General features: G+C 46.5%; 1 protein-coding gene and 1 long non-coding RNA gene across 8 annotated transcripts in view; one reads left to right on the top strand and one right to left on the bottom strand.

Moving 5' to 3' along the window:
- Positions 1-613: 613 nt before the first annotated feature.
- On the top strand, positions 614-4,913 carry LOC139074844 (uncharacterized). Its single transcript, XR_011524697.1, has 2 exons — positions 614-843; positions 2,514-4,913. It is a non-coding gene; the product is annotated as an uncharacterized lncRNA (long non-coding RNA).
- Positions 4,810-19,243, bottom strand: part of ZSCAN21 (zinc finger and SCAN domain containing 21) — a 42,547-nt gene continuing 28,113 nt past the window's right edge. The window contains exons 1-6 of one of the 7 annotated variants that reach the window (XM_008536552.2): positions 15,361-15,481; positions 14,954-15,096; positions 12,754-12,809; positions 7,967-8,458; positions 7,486-7,678; positions 4,810-6,074 (exon numbers count right to left, since the gene is read on the bottom strand). In XM_008536552.2, coding sequence (XP_008534774.1) covers positions 5,236-6,074; positions 7,486-7,678; positions 7,967-8,362 — 1,428 coding nt within the window. In that variant the 5' untranslated portion in view covers positions 8,363-8,458; positions 12,754-12,809; positions 14,954-15,096; positions 15,361-15,481 and the 3' untranslated portion in view covers positions 4,810-5,235. Of the gene's footprint in view, positions 6,075-7,485; positions 7,679-7,966; positions 8,459-12,753; positions 12,810-14,667; positions 15,097-15,360; positions 16,765-19,243 lie in introns of those variants that run through there. The other 6 variants (XM_008536553.2, XM_008536554.2, XM_008536551.2 and 3 more) reach the window with 6 other exon arrangements.

The following is a 19,243-nucleotide window of genomic DNA, read 5'->3' as shown; positions in this document are numbered from 1 at the left end:
ACTTCCATAAGTCTGCAAAGAAACCTGTGCAAAAATGCCCTTCGTAATCACACAGAATTGGACAAAATCCAAATGTTAACCATGAGATGAAAGGTTAAATAAACCAGGTAATGGTTAGAATGAAGTTTGATTCCTATGTACAGTATTGATCGATATGGGAGAAGGTCCAAGGTACAATTAGACTTTAAAAGTGCAAAGTCCAAAACAGCATATATACCATAACCTCATTTTTGTTAAAAAAAAAATGTATTTATATATGCTTGGAAAAGTCTTTAAGAATCACTAGGCATCAAATATTAAGTGTGAGCTTATAAGGGGCGTTTATTTTGCAGGTAACATTTCTCTACTACTCTAGTTTTTAAAAACAGCGTGCATCCAGTTAGCTTATCGGAATAACTCATTGAGATACAGATCTTAAGTAAGCAGACCAACACTGTATTAGGGGTCAACTTGTGTAACCATCAAGAGCACTGAAGCAGGCAGCGGTCCCCAGAAGGCTTGAGATCCAGCCCTAGCGCGGCCAACCCTGCCTTTAGGGCCTGCGTGCGTTATAGGCTGGATCCGGCTCCTCCGGAATCTTGAGGGTTAAGCGGCTCAGCCGCAAGGAAAGCGCACGGCCCAGCGGGAGCGCGCGCAGAAGCCCAGGGCCGCCAGCCGCCGGAGCGCGCTCGCCTCGCGGGGGGTCGCCGGAACCGGACGCGGCCCCGCCCCCGGAGCCTCACCGGGCAGCGCCGCGTCCTCTGCCGGCCCGGGGCACCCACGATTCGGAACGAACGGACCTCCCGACAGCGGCCGAGGCGCTGGGACCCAAACCCACGCACGCGTGCTCTCCGCCCATTTTCTGTGAGGCCCCAGCCTGAGGAGACCCCCGGGCTCGCGACTTCGGGCCTCTCTAGGACCTCGGAGGTTTAGCTCACTCTGTGGTCCTGACGCTGGCGTTCCCGGACAGGGGAGGGAGGGAGGGGGCACAGAGGGGAGGGGGTGGGGGAGGAGGCCGGAATGTGGGCAGCCTCTAGAGGCTGGAAAATGCAAGGAATTAGATTGTCCCCCAGAGTCCACAAAGGAACACAGCCCTGCTACCACCTTGATTTTAGCCCAGTGAGACCCATGTTGCAGTTCTAATCCACAGATAACAAAGCCGTGTTGTTGCGGGTGGGCGAAAGAGGTAAAAGGGCACGTAGGGACAGTGATGGATGAAAATTAGACCACTGGTGGTCAGCACAATGAAGTCTACTCAGAAACTGATAAACAATAACGTACACAATAATTACACAGGTATAGACCATTATGATCTCAATAAAATTATTGAAAAAAAGTTTTTTTTAAGTCACCAAGTTTGTGGTAATTTATTACAGCAACCATAGAAAAACTAATACAATCCTAATGCACTCTAGGTGGCTCATTAAAACTTGGATGTGAATGATGGCCTATAGTAAATGAGGCAGAGCTGCTGCAACTAATTAATTAGCAGTGTTGAGAAAGGGGTCAGCAGGCTCATGAGTGCTAAGGTGAACTTAAAACATGAGACTGGAGAACCCAACGCCTGGCTATGTTACTAGGGGGCCTAAAGCACTCCCCCTTCACTAAGACAATAGGGATGCACTAATGAGGGGAGCACAGGTATTGCTGAGAAGTTCGGTGGTGGCTGTCACTGTAGGTTAGGATTAACGGGAGATGCTGCCATGGAACTGAGTTCCTGCCGTCAGTGGGGATGACTGAATTCTAAAATAGCTACTATGAAGGGCAACGTGGACAGACTGGCAACTAGGGTGTCTTGACCCACAGGGATCCGTGGTGATGGCTAATAACCCCTGGTGTTCCTGGGAAAGATTGGGAGTCACCAAGGTAGTGCCTGACATATAAACAAACAAAAAAATCAAGAGCTGGGGGGAAGGCTGATATTAGCCACTGTGATGGGAAATTGCAATCTTTCACCCACTTTCCGGGTCTCAGCCAGTCCTCAGATGAATTCATCAGTTGAACGGGAGGTTTGGGTTCTTTGGGGAAGAACTTTACAATTCCACCACAAGAATATGCAATAAATATTGCCCCAGAGGGTCTTGTGGCTGTTCCCTAGATGGACACGAAGGGAAGGGAATGCCAGACCTTTTGAGGCTACTGGATGAGGGTCTGAGGTGACCTGAATCTAGAGCATCCACGACTTCATCACTGCCATGCAGATAGAGGTGAGCTCATAAATGGAGTCCTGACCCAGATGCACCTCAGTGGGCCCAGAGGGCCCGAGACCCACCGTGTGGACCTGTTCCTGAGAGGGTAACTGGGATGGATGTATTCAGGAGGGTGATGGAGCTTTGGCAAATTGGTTCCCCAACCTGTAGCATAAGTTGTTATGGTAGAAAGGGCCAAGAGGAAACCCTTGAAGTCCTCCCTCCCCTTTACCGAGCCAAGATAGTACATCAGAAACAATACTATATCCTGCGTGGAACTGAAGTGATTAGTGCCACTCTCAAAGATTTGACTCAATTTTTCTGTATTGCTCCTACAAAAAACAGATGAATCGTGGCCGATGACGGTTGTCTGCCGTCAACCTAATCACAACTGCTGTGCTGTCTTCACTGGAACAGATCAACACGGCCCTGGTTCCTCGCATGCAGCTAGTGGTCTGGTGAATGCATTCTTTCCATTCCCATCAATAAAAAGGACCAAAGGCAGTTCATGATTAAGTGGGAAGGACAGCGGAATACATCCAACTTCTTGACAAAGGACTTGTCAACCCTCCTACTTCACACAGGGACTGATTTTGTGGACATTCTGTGGAACATCCTTCAACTGATAACATCCTAATAATCAGACCTGGTGAAGAGGAAGTGGCAGGCGTACATGGATCCCTCAGTAACACACACACATACCAGAGGAGGGGAGATAAACCCTACAAAGATGCCAGGGCCTTTTATATCAGTGAAGTTTTTAAGGGTCCAAGCATCTGAGGCATGCTGGGACATTCTAAGGTAAGGGACAAATTACTGCATCTTGCCCTCACTACTAAGACTAAGAAAGAGGCAGTGTTTGGTGGGCCTCCTTGGATTTTGGAGGCAGCACATCCACTTTCAAGTGTGGTCCAGTCACACAGCCCAAGCACCATATGACCCGGCAGATTCAAATGGTGTTAGAGTCATCTGTGTTGGATAGAAATGTTGTGTAGAGGTCTGCCAAGCCCAATAGGAACTTGCCAATAGAAGTCATGCCTGCTGCAGCAGAGAACTACGCAGTTTGAAAAGCAGCTCCTGGGATGCTACTGACCATGACAGCAAATGACTACGTGCCTGTAGCTATTGATCACAGCTGAGTATTTTCTGACTCATCAAGTCACTCGACTGGGTAGACAGAGCAACCATCCATCATGTGGGGGAAGTGTCACACTTGGGATCAGGCATGAGCAGGTCCAGAAGCCACAAGGTAGGTACGCAGGAGGCTCAGACCCATCCCCGTCTCCTACGTTTGCTGAAGTGATGCCCTCCCTCTGTTCACACCTGTGGATTCACTGAAGGCTCCCTTTAACCTGTCGGTGGAACACCTAGGGTTTGTTTCACAGAGGGATCAGCTCAAGACACTGATGTGAACCAGAAATGCATTGTTGATGCACTCCGGCCTTCCCCAGGAGGGCCCTACAGGCCAGCGTGAGGGGAAATCCAGTGGGCAGAGCTGCAGTCTACCTGGAGGGAGAGACTGTATGTCTGTACGTCTCGCTTGCATGGAGGGAGAAGCAGCCTAAGGTAAAGATTTCACGGCCTGCTGGGCTGTGAGACAGCACAGATGTGGGACCCCTTCACCTCTCACCAAAGTAGGACGATGAGCGGCAGCTCTTGGGGCCCAGCAGGATGCTTCATTTCCCTCATATGCAGCAGCTCCACCAGGGGCCTAAAGATAATCAGCTGCTGCCTGATCACTAAATTCTCTGTGGGCCTCCATCACGGTTAATATGCAAACAGCACAGCTCACGTGAAATGTACTGAGTTTAAGGTGCTGGCAGGACATCAGGATTGTCAGTAAGCTACCGGAGGAGTAAGAATATTTCGTATTTCAAGCACTATTGATTCTTTTTCAGCAATGACCCTCTCCCTAACTTATCTGGCTGGTGCATAAAGACTTAGTTATTTAATCATCCCAGGATGGCATTCAGGCTGGTTTCCAGAGATCAGAACTGGTACTAGACATGAGACTTTCTTGCTGTCCCTAATCCTGGCATGTAGGTTCGTCTGACCCTAAGGGCTGCAGCAGTAGACAAAAAGGTATTTCAGTGACTACTAGTCAGAGGTAAAAAAAAAAAACCTTGTAACATGAAGATAAGCAAGTGAGAGGAGGGAGTGAACTAGCTGGGTTTCTAGGGGAGAGGAGGACTTGCCGGCCAGAAGACTTTATAAGGGACACAGAGAAAAATATCTTAAGACCTCAGAGAGACCGCAGTCAGAAGGAAAAGGCAGGATGGACCTAAGTAATCGTATTATGTATTATTGACTTCTGGAGTTTAGAAGAAACTTCTCGGGGAGAGTCACACTTTCAGACTTTGGTAGAGACAGAATATACACAACAAAAAGCACAGGAGGCTGGCAAAATGTTCCCAGCGATGGAAAAATGTGTTCAGTCTGTAGAAAACCACAATGTAGACCAAGAGGCAGCAGGCGACTACACCCTACCGCGACCTCCTGACACACACGTTCACAAGTACTAAAAGTTCCATTTACCCAAAGCCAAATTTTCCAAACGCTAAACCAGGAGACGTTTCCTCTCTTCAGCATAGTGTTCAATAACCAACAGACCCTCTATTATAATAACAGTCTTGAGGCATTACAAGATGTTCTAAGTTTATTCTGAATCAGATTAAATTGTGTTCAGCGTGGCTCAATTCTTTACAAATTGTCATTCTTGAATACATATTAAAACAGTTAAACAGCTTTTACGTTTCTTCTTTAACTATACTGGATACACATGAGTTTAACTATACAAAAGGCAATGCTGGCATGGTTTATGGGACCAAAGTGTGGCGAGGGGACCCTGCCCCAGTGAGCTGGTGAGTGAGGAATCCCGACACCCACCAGGGCCCCATCCTACAGTGCTGCCGCCTCAGCTCCCTCCTCAGGCATCCTTTGATGTGGAGTGAAATAAAATCCACCACCAGAGTTTATATTGCAATTACTGGGTTTCTCTCTAGCACTCATGTTCTAAAGAAGAAAAACAAACACAGAATCCCAAAACCAGCAAGAGTATATTTGCCAGTTAAAGCACTTCTCCCTCTCCAGTGTGGACTCTCTGGTGTTTGGAGAGATTTGACTTACTGCAGAAGGTCTTTCCACAATTATTACACCAATAGGGCTTTTCCCCAGTATGGATTCGGTGATGTTTATTAAAATTGGAGCTGTGGTTGAAGGCTTTCCCACACTCCTTACATTTATATGGCTTCTCTCCAGTGTGGAGTCTCTGATGAGAACTAAGACCCGCGTGCTGACTAAAGCTCTTCCCACACTCGTTACACTGATAAGGTTTCTCCCCAGTGTGTATTCGATAGTGCCGAATGAGGCTGCCTTTACCACTGAAAGCCTTTCCACAATCTTTACACTGATAAGGTGCCTCTTCAGTGTGCATTCGCTGATGTTTAAGGAGGTCTGAGCTCTGACCGAAGGCTTTCCCACACTTACAGTCATAGGGCCGGTCCACCAAGTGTGTCCTGTAGTGAAGGGTAAGGTTTGAGCTGTGGCTGAAGGCTTTCCCACACTTGGTGCACACATACGGCTTCTCCCCAGTGTGTGTTCTCCGGTGCTTAGTGAGGTTTGAGCTATTACTAAAGGCTTTCCCACACTCAGCGCATATGTAACGTCTCTCTCCCGGGGGAGGTTTAGTAGGAATTAGTTCTCTACCTTTCTTGGAACCTTTGTCTAGGAGAGGGGTTTTTGTTCCACTTTCCTTTTCAAGGTTTACCCACTGCCTTTCTAACCTGGCCTCACATTTATTGGCAGTAATCATGGGGGTAATATCCCTTTGGAATCCTTCTGCATGAGATTCTTCAGAACTTTCTGGCTTATCTGTTGATGCCTCATTCTGAGTGTTCGATTTACGATCTGAAACATTAAGTAGAAAAAGGACATGTCAGTTGTTTCCTGTGCTGAGAAGAAAGTGTTAAAGGAGAAACAGAATCCTCAGTGACACGGATGGGTTCCAAAGGGTGGCCAAACATTGCTCTGAGAGGTCACAATATCACATTGATACAAATAAGTCACCATCAAATCTAGTTTCAAGACCAGACTCTCACACAAGTCCCTACCAGAAGCGGTTATGGTGTGATGAACACATGGCTTTCTCTGTTAGAACTTCATACCTAGAGGGCAACAAGGCCAAACCAAGCGTATGGGGACAGCAGCAAAGGAGACGGGTGATGCTCGACAGAAAGGAACAAGAAAGATAGATTGCTGAAGGGTCAGAGTTGATTAAGGAAAATAAAAAGGATAATTAAGGGAGAAGGGGCTAGTGGCAAACTAACAAAATCCACATTCTCACAAAAACTGAATATAAAAGCAAAAGAAGGGAAGATTCAGCCCATTTATAATCATTCTAGTCCTAGATCCTTATTCATTTGAATGAAAGCACTTAACTCCCACAAGAGTTTAACTCTTTATCATGTCACCTATATTGGCTTTGTCTTATAATTCGTTTAAAGTAACATTTACTGTTGAAATCAGACTGAAGAATTAGATCATTTTTAGAGCAATTCACTAGGCAGTCACACTTCTAAAAAGTCCATCTAACTGCCCACATACACGGAAAAGGGGAGTAAGAGAAATTCACACAGAAAAAGGGGCTCCCTCTGACAACTGTCATCCCTCAACGAGCACTTTCCTCTGAGCCCCTTTTTCCTTGTCCCTGTGTCTCTCTCTCTCTCTCCACCTGACCACCTATTTCCTTCCTCTGCTGGCAGTAACCACTCAGCGGCTTCCAGGCTCATCCCCACTGACCGTCTGCTGCACACATAACACCGAAGCACCAAAATCCCTGTCACTCTCCAGATGAGCAAGCACTGGGCTACGCAGAGAGACTTCCCTTCCAGCTGCCATGAACTGTGTGGGAAAGGAGTTAACGTAACGAAGCTCAAGAATTTTAAATAGCCTAAGCAGGCAGCAGTTGAAAAACAATTTACCAGGGACCATTTCTGCATCATCCAAAGCTGACTATGACAGCTTCACTAAATCATTAACAGACAACAAGCACCTTCTCTTATTGGTTCATTCAACCTGTCCACACCTCCGGAAACAGTCCCTTTGTTAAACTCACTTCAACTGACCTTTTAGGAGTGTGTCATCTGTTCCCATGCTAGGACTGAGATGCATCTGAGGCAAGAAAGGCAACTCTTTCTGGTAGTCAGACCAGTCGAGTCAAACCAGGGGACTGCCTCAGAACAGTAATCAGAATTATCCCGTTTCTTCTTCAATCACAAAGGCCTGGGGCATCAAGCAGGGCCTGGCTGATCTTCCCTACCTTGAATCTGTCTCAGCTCTGGAGTGAAATCCTGCTCTTCACCAGTCTCTTGGATGTACAGGGGCCCCCAAGATTCGTATTTGGGAATGGTCTCCACAGACTGTGGCTGCACGCCGCTGAGGGATTCCTTTGCTGTTCCTGAAGATGACATCTTCGCCCACACCTGTTTCTGTTCATTTGGAGGAGGTGAGACCTAGAGACAATCAGGAATGGCTGGGTCTCAGCACAGCTCACTTTAAGAATTAGAAGGAAAGCAAGCTTCAGGAGAGCTATGTAGAACCTCTAGGAAAGAGAAAAGAAAAACATCCATCCCATTCAATTCCCAAAGCTAAAAGTCAATACAGGATGCAGAAGAAAAACAGGGGGAAACAAGGTCTAACTCAACAGAAACGTCCACTCAGCTATTCTTATTGCATGGACAAACCCATTCCCTCCAGGAATGCTCTCCATCCCATAGAGTAAAAGGTCTCCCCCAGCCTACCTGCTGTCCTGGCTCATCCAGTTCTCGCTCCAGATCTTCCAGGAGAGTGACAGCCTCTTCAGCGCTCTCTGGGCAGTGCTCCTGCACCCAGGCCTGGAGCTCCTGGGGCAGGATGGTCAGGAACTGCTCCAGCACCAGCAGCTCCAAGATCTGCTCCTTGGTGTGGATCTCGGGCCTCAGCCACTCACAGCAAAGCACCCGGAGCTGGCTCAGGGCCTCCCGGGGTCCAGGTGTGTCATGGTACCCAAACTGCCTGAAGCGCTGGCGGAACATCTCCAGGCTAGGAAGGCACTTCCCTTTCTCCTCCTCCTCGACTTTCACAATCACAAGCCCCACCTGCTCCTGTGGAGGCCTAGGGCCCAGAACTGTGGCCATGCCCAGCACCTTGGTCATCATACAGACTCCAGCAACAGCCTCACTAAAGATGGGGCTCTGTGTGGCAGGAATATTGGTTCCTTTGGGTTTCTGGTTCTTTAGGGCTACACGTTAAACCTAAAAAATATGGTTACCATAAAATTACCAAAAAGAAAAAAGTATGTTCTTTTGGTCTTTACAGCCACACCTTTAGCACAAGAAATTGTGGAAATTATGGGCACTGTAAAACTACTACGTAAAAATTACTATTCAGAATTTTTCTGGAGGCAGCTCAGGGTATCTTAATTTGATTTTACTGTGTGTCTACTCTCCTAAAAAGTGCACTGCGGCATAATCTTAAAACATCTGCTGCCAATCCTCCTCTTTTTGCTGAGGAAGACTGGCCCTGAGCCAACATCCGTGCCCATCTTCCTCTACTTTATATGTGGGATGCCTGCTATCATTACCAGCACTCATTAAATCTATTTTGAAAGAAAAATACATAAATTAATGAGTGTTACATGCTGTGACTGGCCTTCCTGAGCATGTTTTCAAACTTTAGGCAGCATCTTTCATGTCACACAGGTGCTCCCATACTGCATTTGGATCATGTAGGACAGGAAAACTCCAGTAGTCTCAATTAAGAACCAAATAGATAAAAATCTATATGGGTATTTGTTACATGAAATTATATTGATAACAATGGTAGACACCATAAAGAGGATGTATAAATAGCTTATAAAAGCTGAAGATGAGGGAAGAGAAGTTGCAGATAATCCAAATTATAGGCATTAAAAAACTTGAGTACGCTCATTTCTAACATGCACGTCAATCTCCATGGATCTGGCTTGACAGCACTTGAAATATCAAGTGTCTCTCTCACTCGCACACCCACCCATAATATACAATGAAGGGAAATACATAATCACACTGAAGGACACAGGACAAATCACAAACAGCGATATTTCTGGGTATAGAATTAGGGATGATTTCAATCTTTTTAATTCTTGTTTTGATTTTCCAAATCTTCTATAAGGGGTATTATTACTTCTGTAATCAGAAAATCATAAAATCTTTAAAGGGATCAGTCTTTTAACAAAATAGGTTTTACCAATGCCCAAACTTAATGGCCTTCAAAACAAAACCCAGGGGGGAAAAGCCCCAGGAATTCCAGCCCATAGAGAACTCGCCAATAAATGTACATTTATGTTACTGCTTTTATATTAGGTGTTTAGTTTCACACATTTAGCAAATACATATTAAAATATGTATTTTTTATGACTGTTCCCTTTCATTTGTTTTTGTGACCAATCTTGGTAATTTTTCTTGTGAGGAAGATTTGCCCTGAGTTAATGTCTGTTGCCAATCCTCCTCTTTTTTTGTGTGAGGAAGACTGGCCCTGAGCTAACTAACACCTGTGCCAGTCTTCCTCTACTTTGCATGTGGGATGCCGCCACAGCGCGGCTGATGAGTGGAGCAGATCTGCACCTGTGAACTCTGGGCCACCGAAGCAGAGGGTGTGGAACTTTAACCACTCGGCCACAGGGCCAGCCCGGATTTTGGTAATTTTTAAAAATATGAAATGGGATTCTAGGACTAGAATCTCAGTAAGTAACCTTACTTCTATGAGAAGTTCAATAATTATCAGCTGCTAATTAGTTCAGAATTCCAAGGAGGCCAGTAGTCAGACTCCTCTCCACTGTACCCCAATTCTGCAGGATCTTGAGATGCCAACAGGTGTTGTGACACGGTGGACCTGAATCAGCACCATCCACTCCCTCATGCTGTCCTATGCACCCAATACACTGCTGGTGCCACCAAGTTCAGGATGACCTGTAAACTGAGCCAAGGGAGAAGCACAGCCACCTAGTCTCCTAAAATAAAGGCCCTGGCACCAAAGGCTAAAATAACCTAAAAACAACAGCTGTAGCAGTGCTGGAGAGCATTCTTTAGAAATGCTTAGAAGGAGACCTCCTCAGTGCCGGAATAACTTTATTTAACTGGTTACAAAACTTCCCACTCTATCCAGAGGAGGGCACCCCAAGAACAGGAAAGACATGGGAACCTGTTTGGGCTGCTCAGCTTCTGGGATCCAGCCTGGGAAACTCAGCAGGATATGAGGAGTTACATAGCACAGGGGCTATTAAATGGGGAGCGTCCTATATCACATTCATGTAGGATATGTTCCCAGAACTTGGTGAGTCGAGAGTCCCAACTCACAGATGCCACTATAACACGTGACTGCCTTTAAAAAACATGTACATAGTCACAACTGAAGGAGAAAGCTTCCTGAGATGGTGCTGCTGGGCAGCTGGCTGGGCCGGCTCACCAGTGAAGTGATGTATTCTAGTGCACCTGTTTTGTAGTGCCCACAATTCACATTCATGTCTCAGCAGGACCACAGACGAGTGGAGGGCTGGGTACCTGGACCCCTCCTTCCTTGCTGCACTCAATCTCTTTGGAGATTTCATTCAGTCGCATGGCTTTAATTACCATCTATGTACTCGCGACTGCCCAATTATCTCCAGGCCGGATCTCTCTTCTGAACTCAACTCCTAACCACCAACTGCTCACTTGACATTGCCACCTGCATATCCAAAACTGACATTCTTCATCTTTGCCCACAAAGCTGCTCATCTCAGCTAATGGCAAGTCCATCATTCTGTTTACTTAGATCAACAAAACCTAGTCACCCCTGACTCCTCATTCACATTCTACATACAATTCATAAGCAAATCCTGTTAGTCCTACGTCCAAAAGATCCCAAGTTCGACCACTTCTCACTACCTCCAACACTGCTGCCCAGCCCATCACGTCTGGCCTGGAGAAGTGCACCAGCCTCCTAACTGCTTCCAGCCCTGCCCCTCAGTCTATTCCCAGCACACCATGTGTTCCTGTTAAAATACAAGTCAGGTCACATCGTTCCTCTGCTCACACCCTTCATGGCTCCGTGTTTCATACAGAGTAAAAGCCAAAGTCATCACAAAGGCCAACAAGGCCCACAAGATCGCAGGCCTGCTGCCTCTCTGACCTCATCCTGTACTTCTCTCCCTCCTGTTCATTCTGCCGTAGTCACGCTCGCTGTTCCCTGAACGTGTGAGGCACGCTCCCATCTCAGAGCCTTTGTACTCGCTGCTCCCGCCACCTAACACTTCCTCCAGCTTACACGTGGCTCACTCCCTCACCTCCTTCAGGTCTGCACTTCTCACTGAGGCATCCCTATCACCCTGTTTTAAACTGCACACTGCCTGCCCTCACCCCAGAACTCCTAATCCTCCTAATGTACTCTTTTCCTCTATATCATTTACTACTATAATATACTACATATTTTATCTTTTTGGTTTTTTTTCAAACTGTTTCTGTCCTTGAATATCAACCCTAGAGGGCAGGGACTTCCATCTGCTTTGCTCACTGCTGTATTCCAGATGTCCAGAATATGCCTGGTACTTTGTAGGTGCTCAAATATCTGTGGAAAGGATGAATATGAAACCTGGATCTTTAGGGCTACTCTTAAGGAGTAAAAATTGTGAAAACAGATTTTAAAAAAATATTATCAATACAAATTTAAGTAGAAAAAATATGGCAGCATGAATTCACGTTTAGCTTAATTAGCTACATGTGTGCCCACGGGTTAGGATACCGGCATTTATTTCCTAGCTCTGTCTGCTGTGGAGGTCTAAAAGCAATGACATGCTGGTAGCAATCAGCCACCCAGTGCCCAGATCTTGGTTTCTAAATATCATTTTCTACTAAGAGGAACTAGAAAATGGAGAAACGGCTGATTCTAGGTTGAGGAGTATACGAGATGAGCCTGGAGCCTGCCAGAAAGTGTTCAAAAAACAAAACAATGGGGTGTGTCAAAGGGACACAGAAGCCAACCTAAAAAAACAAAAAAAACAAAAACCTCCCAATGACCACAGCTGAAACAACTTGAGCAACAAAATAAATAATGTAATACTGGGTTATAATCCAAAGTATAAAATAAAAGTCCGTAAGTTCATACTGATATAAAAAAAAGGTGATTGAATAAATAAACAGGAGACAATCTCCCATACAGAATTATTCAAAATAATTTACGTAGATACTCCCCCTCAAGAAGATGGAGCTTAACTCCCAACTCCTAGAGCGTGGGCTGACTTGCTTCTAAAGAGGAGAGGAAGGAAAGGGTTTGGGGGAGGTAACTACAGTGGAGAAACCTGGCCAGCACCACCTCAGCCAGGCAATCAAGGTTAACATCATCAGTGATAAGTCCTGTGTCCGTAACAGGAAGGGCTGACAAGGGCACTTCACCTCCGTGGACTTCCTCCCCCAAACCACGAGAAAACCATCAGATAAACCTAAACTGAGAAACATTCTACAAAATAACCAACCAGTACTCCTCAAAACTCTCAAGGTCATCAAAAACAAGGAAAGACTGAGAAATTGTTACTGACCACAGCATACTAAATAGACATGAAGACCAATGGAATGTGGTATCCTAGACGGGATCCTGAAACAGAAAAAGGACATTAGGGGAAAACCAGTGAGATCCAAATAAATGATGAAGCTTAATCGTAATGTATCAACGTTGGTTACTTAGTTGTGACAAATGTAAGGTGTCAACAACAAAGGAAACCAGGTGAGAGGGAAATGAAGCTCATTATATTATTTTTGTGCTTCTCTATAAATCTAAAACTATTCTAAAATAAAATGTTTACTTAAAAAAATATGAGGCATTGGGGAAAAACAGCAGCCTCGGTAAATGCTGTTCTATTATGGAGGGGTGGTAAAGAGAAATATAGCTGTTAACTTCAACAACACTTAGAAGGTTGAAGCCGACCACTCAGAGTTAATTGGACACTTAAAAAAGTTGTGAAGCCTTTTTCTTTCAGAATTATTTAAACAAAGGTGCGTGCTTTGTTTCTAGGAGCAACAATAGTTTCTAACTCCCTTCCAACAACTGTCAGAATATTGGCCTAATGAAATAAAGTTTCTAGCAAATGTATTTCAAAAATAACACAAAGCCTACTTTTTTTAAAGATTGGCACCTGAGCTAACTGTTGCCACATTTTTTTTTAATCCTTCTGCCCAAAGTGCCCTAGTACATAGTTGCATATTCTGGTTGTAGGACCCTCTGGTTGTGCTGTGTGGGACGACGCCTCAAGAAGGCCTGGGGAGCGGTGCCATGTCTGGACCCAGGATCCAAACCGTTGAAACCCTGGGCTGCGGAAGCGGAGCATGTGAACTTAACCACTCAGCCACAAGCCTGGCCCTCCACAAAGCCTATTTTTAATTTTATCAAACACTTGTAGCTTTTAACTACTTGGTAATCTCACGACAATATCCATTCTTCCTTTGAAATCACACAGACCATTTTCCAATTTGGCAATTCTATCTCCCCAGGCTCAAAGGCTATCTGTGGAAGATTAAAATACAGAGCTGCACATATCACCCAGCTGTTTAAAATCATGTAATAACAACTTCTTCGCGTGGCAAACAAAGTCACTCACAATCCAGGCTCTGCCTCCACTGTCAGTCTCGTCACTCCTCTTCTCCTGCCCTATACTCCAACAGTGCCCAATTCCCATGGCCAACGTCTATTTGTCTTTCAAGTCTCAGCTTAGTAATTAACCCAGGAAAAGATGCTCAACCTCAGTTATGCTTAACAAAAGAAATGCAAATAAAGCTACAATGAAATGTTTCTACCTATCAGACCAGCAAAGATTTTTTTTTAAATCTGATAATGCTGTCTTGATTTGTTTTTCCCCTGCGCAAAGCCAGTAATTTCATTTTTAGTCATGCTGTTTGTCTAAAGGGTCATTGAGGGATGCCCTCCAGGTCTCAGCTTCTGAAATTTTCTTAATAAAGTGTTTATAAAATAAAAAAGCATGTGGATGGAAAACACAGGTTTCGTTACTAACTGACGTTGTGTTCAACCACAGTGAATCACTTTTTTAGGCTATCTAGCATGTTTAGCTCAAGAGGTCCATCAAGCAAAGGTTCATGGTCATCTATAAGCAGAAGGCCTTTGTTCTGTTCCCCGTTTCTTTTTTCCTCCTTTATGCTCATTTCCTGCAGCTTATATGCCCTTATAAAAGTACCCCAAACCCATTCTGGAACAAGACAAGGCACAAATAAATCAAATCACCAGAGACTCTAACAATTTAATGAGACTTACCAACTAAAGCTAGAACGCCTTTAACACACCCATTCTGTGCCTGAAAACTCCCAGGCAAGCAAATTTGATAATTCTTTAGGCACAGAATTCTATTGCTGGATAGTTCTAATTGTTACAAGGTTTTCTTTAAACCGAACCAAATTTTGCATCACTTTTTATCTTCTTTCTTCGGTCTCAGACCAATACTTACCCTCTCCCCAGTAGTCTTTCAACACCTGAAAACAACTGTCTTGCCTCTTAACTCTTTTCTTCAGTTCCTTCAGCTGTTCCTTATACAACATAGGTTTCTAAGTACCTCACCCAGCAGATCACCCTTCTCTTGACAAACTAGTTACAAATGCTCCTCTAAAAATGTGTTTCCAACCTCGAGCAGATCCGTTAGGCATGTGCTTTCTAACCTCAACAAAGCCCAACGGAATCACTCCCTCCCTCTAATCTGATACTACCCAGATTTCTAATGAGCCTCGCTTTCTCACCGGAGGTCCCCAACCCTCTCGGGCGTGTTCTCATCAATTCCCCTGGAGTTCAGACCTCCCGTGGAGAGCCAGGGAAAAAGAGAAGGCAGCCCTGGTCAGACTGAAAAGACGGCTCGGCTCAGGGAGCGCACGGCAAAACTGCTCTGGAATGAGAAAGGGACAAAGTTTCATTTGTTAAACCCCTGGGGGGGGTGGGGGGGAGGAAAACGCTTTCCAGGGCGGCAGCGCCTCCCCCATCTACGGCTGGGCACGGGCACGGGCTCCTCCCCAGAGCCCTCGCAGGACTGGTCCGGGGGTAGGGGAATCCCCAGAGGCCACAGCTGCCTAATCCACCCCTCCCTCCCTGAACCCTTGCGGCCAAGGCTCCCTGTTCCAACCGCTACCCCAACGGGAATCTAGAGGCTCACCGTGAGTCAGAGCCGCTCGGGGGGCCGGGACGCCTCGACGCGCACGACGGCCGGCGCAGCCGGAAGTGCGTCACAGCCCCGCTCCCGCGAAGCGTTGTGCGGGGTCGCAGCGACCCCTCTAGGAATTCCGGAGGTCTTCTCTGCATCTCTGCGTCTCGGATGCGCGGGAGGCTGGGGCGCGTCAGGGACAAGCGGAGTCGCCCCCCTCAAGATGGACAGGCAGGGACCTCATTCCCCTGCCCCGCCCCCTTTTATTTAACCAAGGAAGGGCCGACCGGTTGAAGGCTTCGGCGGTTCTCGCACCCCGCCCCCGACGCCCCAGGCCAGGGAGAGGCGGTGGGCGCGGCTCGGCGACCTCGGGCCCCCTCGTGGACTTCAGAGCCCGGGTCACCTGTAGCCCACAGGCCCGTCACTCCGTGAGAACATGGTCCACGTTTATGGACACGGAGCCCCACGCTTGGCCCATGGAGCCAGAGATTCAGTTGTCACTCTCAGACCCGGGCACCTGCGGCATCAATCCGAAGTAGCTGGGCCCTTGGGCCTTGTGCGGCTTCTCAGCTTCCCGGGCGGGAGTCTCAGAGGCTGCCCTCCAAGCGCTCCAGATGCTGCAGGACTTGATGAAGAAGTCTTTGCTCACCTCTATCTCCCGCTGCTCCTACTCAGCTGCAGGCTTCCAGCCTAGATTCTCAGTGTTTTCGATCTCAGCCCCACCCCCTCTGACCGCCAGGAGCTTGCTTGTGCCTGGTCCCTCGAAAGGCGCACGTTGGCCCTTTTTCCTGCCGCCCCTGCCCGGGCTGGAGTGCCCCGGCCGAACTCCGGCCACATGCGAAGGGGCCAGCTGTGGACTGTGGGCAAATGCAACCCCAGGATGACTTGAAAGTAGGGCATCTTTGGCCCTCCTGAAAGGAGAGTATTAGTGGCAGGCAGATAGTCTGCGTATCGAGTTTTCAGATGCCTTCACCTGAGTGAGAAACCTGCCTGCATCAGGACCTCAGCTGTCTGATAGCCCTGTGTGACACCAAGATAAGCAATGGTTGAAAGAAACTGCTGTCAATGGACTGTTGCGTTGAAATTTTGGATCATGTCTCACATTTTAATCAGGAAAATACAACCCCAGAGGAATAAATTCTGCAGGCCCCAAAGGCACATAAAAAAGTGACTCAGTGCCCAGGAATTCACACAAAGGAAAACCACCTGGATATTCATGTAAATATACTGCAGGATGTGTGAATACTGACAACAATTACTGCATGTTGACCATGTGCCAGTGCTGTCGAGACCAGCTAGGCAGCCAGCTGAAGGGCCAGACGGAATTAATAGACAGAACACAGTCTATATAATAGACACAACACACTCTATATTATTTAATGGGACAGGGGACCATCAGCCTCAAGGACTGAGGTCACATCCCTCTGATTGCCACGTATTTATTTGCAGGCAAAGAAGTACAAGCATAGCAGGAACTCATGCCAGCAGGGACATGCAAGTCAAAGCTCAGCAGTTCTAGTCATCCCCTCTTCAATGTACCCCGGCCCTACACAAGGCCATTCTCTGAGGGAGCATCCTGGGAACAAACAATCTGGCAAGTTATGCAGATGGCGTTCCATTCCTGCAAGGGCCCGGCGTTCCTAAGCCCCTTGCCTTCATGTTTGATAAGATCCTCCCTTCCGGCCTTTGATTCCAAAGCACAAACAATCTAGTATAGTAATTTATGAGAATCAGCAGATTGCGTATTTCTCAGTCGCCCATTTTGTAATTTGTTCTTGCTAAGCTTCAAGCCTTGCGATAATGTTGCTATGCTCTCCTGCAACATGGCAGAACTACTAAATTCATTCTATGCATCTCTTAAACCTCTCAACAACTCTACAAGCTACATGCTGTTATTTGCACAAGGTCACACAGTTAGTGGATCCAGGAACTACTGTGGTGTTCAATAAATCTGACTCCAAAGCTAAAAAGAAAAAAGGCGTAGATGTTGAGGGATGGCAACATACGTGCACACGGAATTCCCTAAGTGCACCATAAATTTATAGAAACATGACATCACTTTTCTCTGATATTTTCTAGGATCGTTAAAAAAATTTTTATTTTCAAAGATAAACAATAGTAGGGAGAATGACATAGGGAGCCTCCATGTACCAACTGGCCAGTTTCAGCAGTTGTCACACGGTCAGTGTTGTTTCATTCATTCCCCCATGCACTGGTCAGATGTCTAAGATGGGACTGTTCCGTGTGCCACATGTTAAGAGGAGCATTCAAAACCCCACAGGCATCCAGAAATTAGCAAATCAGAAAGTGTGAGGTCTGAACACCATGCCAGTCGACCTAAGAGAATCTGGAGAATTTTTTATTCCCTTAGGTAGGAGAAGACAAGGGGAGGATGAGGGACAAAGCAGTCTTAGTTTTCAAGTATGTGGAGTGTTGCCATTTGAAAAAGCAGTTTGTCTTATGGGACCCCAGAAGACAAAATACCAATGAATGGAAATGATAGAAAAGTTTGATCCAAGGAAGGACTTCCTAATAGAGTTGCTTAAAGATGGCCACTTCCTGCCTCATCTTGTGCTGTTTTGAAGAAGTGGGAGAGCTCTGGGGATGGGGAGGACGGGAGTTTTGCAGAGTAAATTTTATGGCTAGATGATCTTTAACATCTTCTCCCAGCCTGACCCAGACTCCTGTTAGTTTTTCCGTTAGACTCCAACCCTTTCACAGCACTCATTCACCATTACTGCTCCCTCTACACACCTCCTTTGAGTACTTACCAAGGGCCAGGTGCTGTGTTAAGCACTTGGTTTCAGTTCTTTATTGCTTCATAAAAAACTACCCCCAGAGTGAGCCCTGATGGCCTAATGGTTAAAGTTCAGCACTCTCACTGCTTCGGTGGCCTGGTTCATTTCCTGGTTGAGGAACCACACCTCCCATCTCTCAGTTGCCGTGCTGTGGTGGTGGCTCACATAGAAGAACTAGAAGGACTTACAACTAGGATATGCAATTATGCACTGGGGCTTTGGAGAGGAAAAAAAAAAACACTACCCTCAAATTTAGTGCCTTAACACAATTATCATTTCTCACAAATCTGTGGAGTGGCTGAGTTGTTCTGCTTCCTGTGGTATCAACTGAGGAGCTGGGAGGGCTGGCAGTTGGTGCTGGCCCAGACTGGAAGCTCAGCTGGGATGCTGGCCTGGGGCCTCGGTGCTCCTCCAAGCGAGTCGCTCTGCATGGCTGCTTGGGCTTCCTCACGGCGTGACGACTGGGTTCCCCACGAGGGGCATTTTAAGAGATCAAGGTGGAACTTGCAGATGTTTAGGGCCCAGCCTTGGAAGTCCCACAGTATCATTTCCAGCACATTCTATTGTTAAAACAGGTCACTGGGCCCCATTCAAGGGGAAGAAATGAAACCAGTAAACAGCCATTGATGATTAAATAGCTAGTAACTAAAGGTTTTTTTCCTTTTTGCAATTACTGATTATAGCTTTTAGCTGTTTAACCCACCCATTGTTAACTGTGCTCTTTAGGCGATATGCTGACTTCCCCTAGGCTCCTATAGATAACATCTCCCTGGAGCCTGGTCACCACGGTAATGGTTGTGTGAGCTGTTTTTCAGGAGTTAGAACTCCTTGTCCACTTCAGGCCAATCCATCAACCCATCAACTGGGCCTGATCAGATGTCTGACGTCAAGAGACTAAAAACTCCATCCTCAGATCATGCTAACACCACCATTTTGTGAACGTGCGTCCTGTGAAGAGGCGTGGTCTGACTACGCCTGCGCAGATCATCAATTACCTCACCTCTCCTCACCTCCAATCACCTACCTCCACATTTCAGACCACCTTGCCCCCTATCCCAGAAATACCCCTGAGCCCCCCATTTCCGGGGAGGTGGATT

This window comes from Equus przewalskii, chromosome 12, assembly GCF_037783145.1.
Source record: "Equus przewalskii isolate Varuska chromosome 12, EquPr2, whole genome shotgun sequence".
Classification (NCBI taxonomy): domain Eukaryota; kingdom Metazoa; phylum Chordata; class Mammalia; order Perissodactyla; family Equidae; genus Equus; species Equus przewalskii.
The sequence above is the reverse complement of the archived record's forward strand: the minus strand, read 5'-3'. Positions and strand labels throughout refer to the sequence as shown.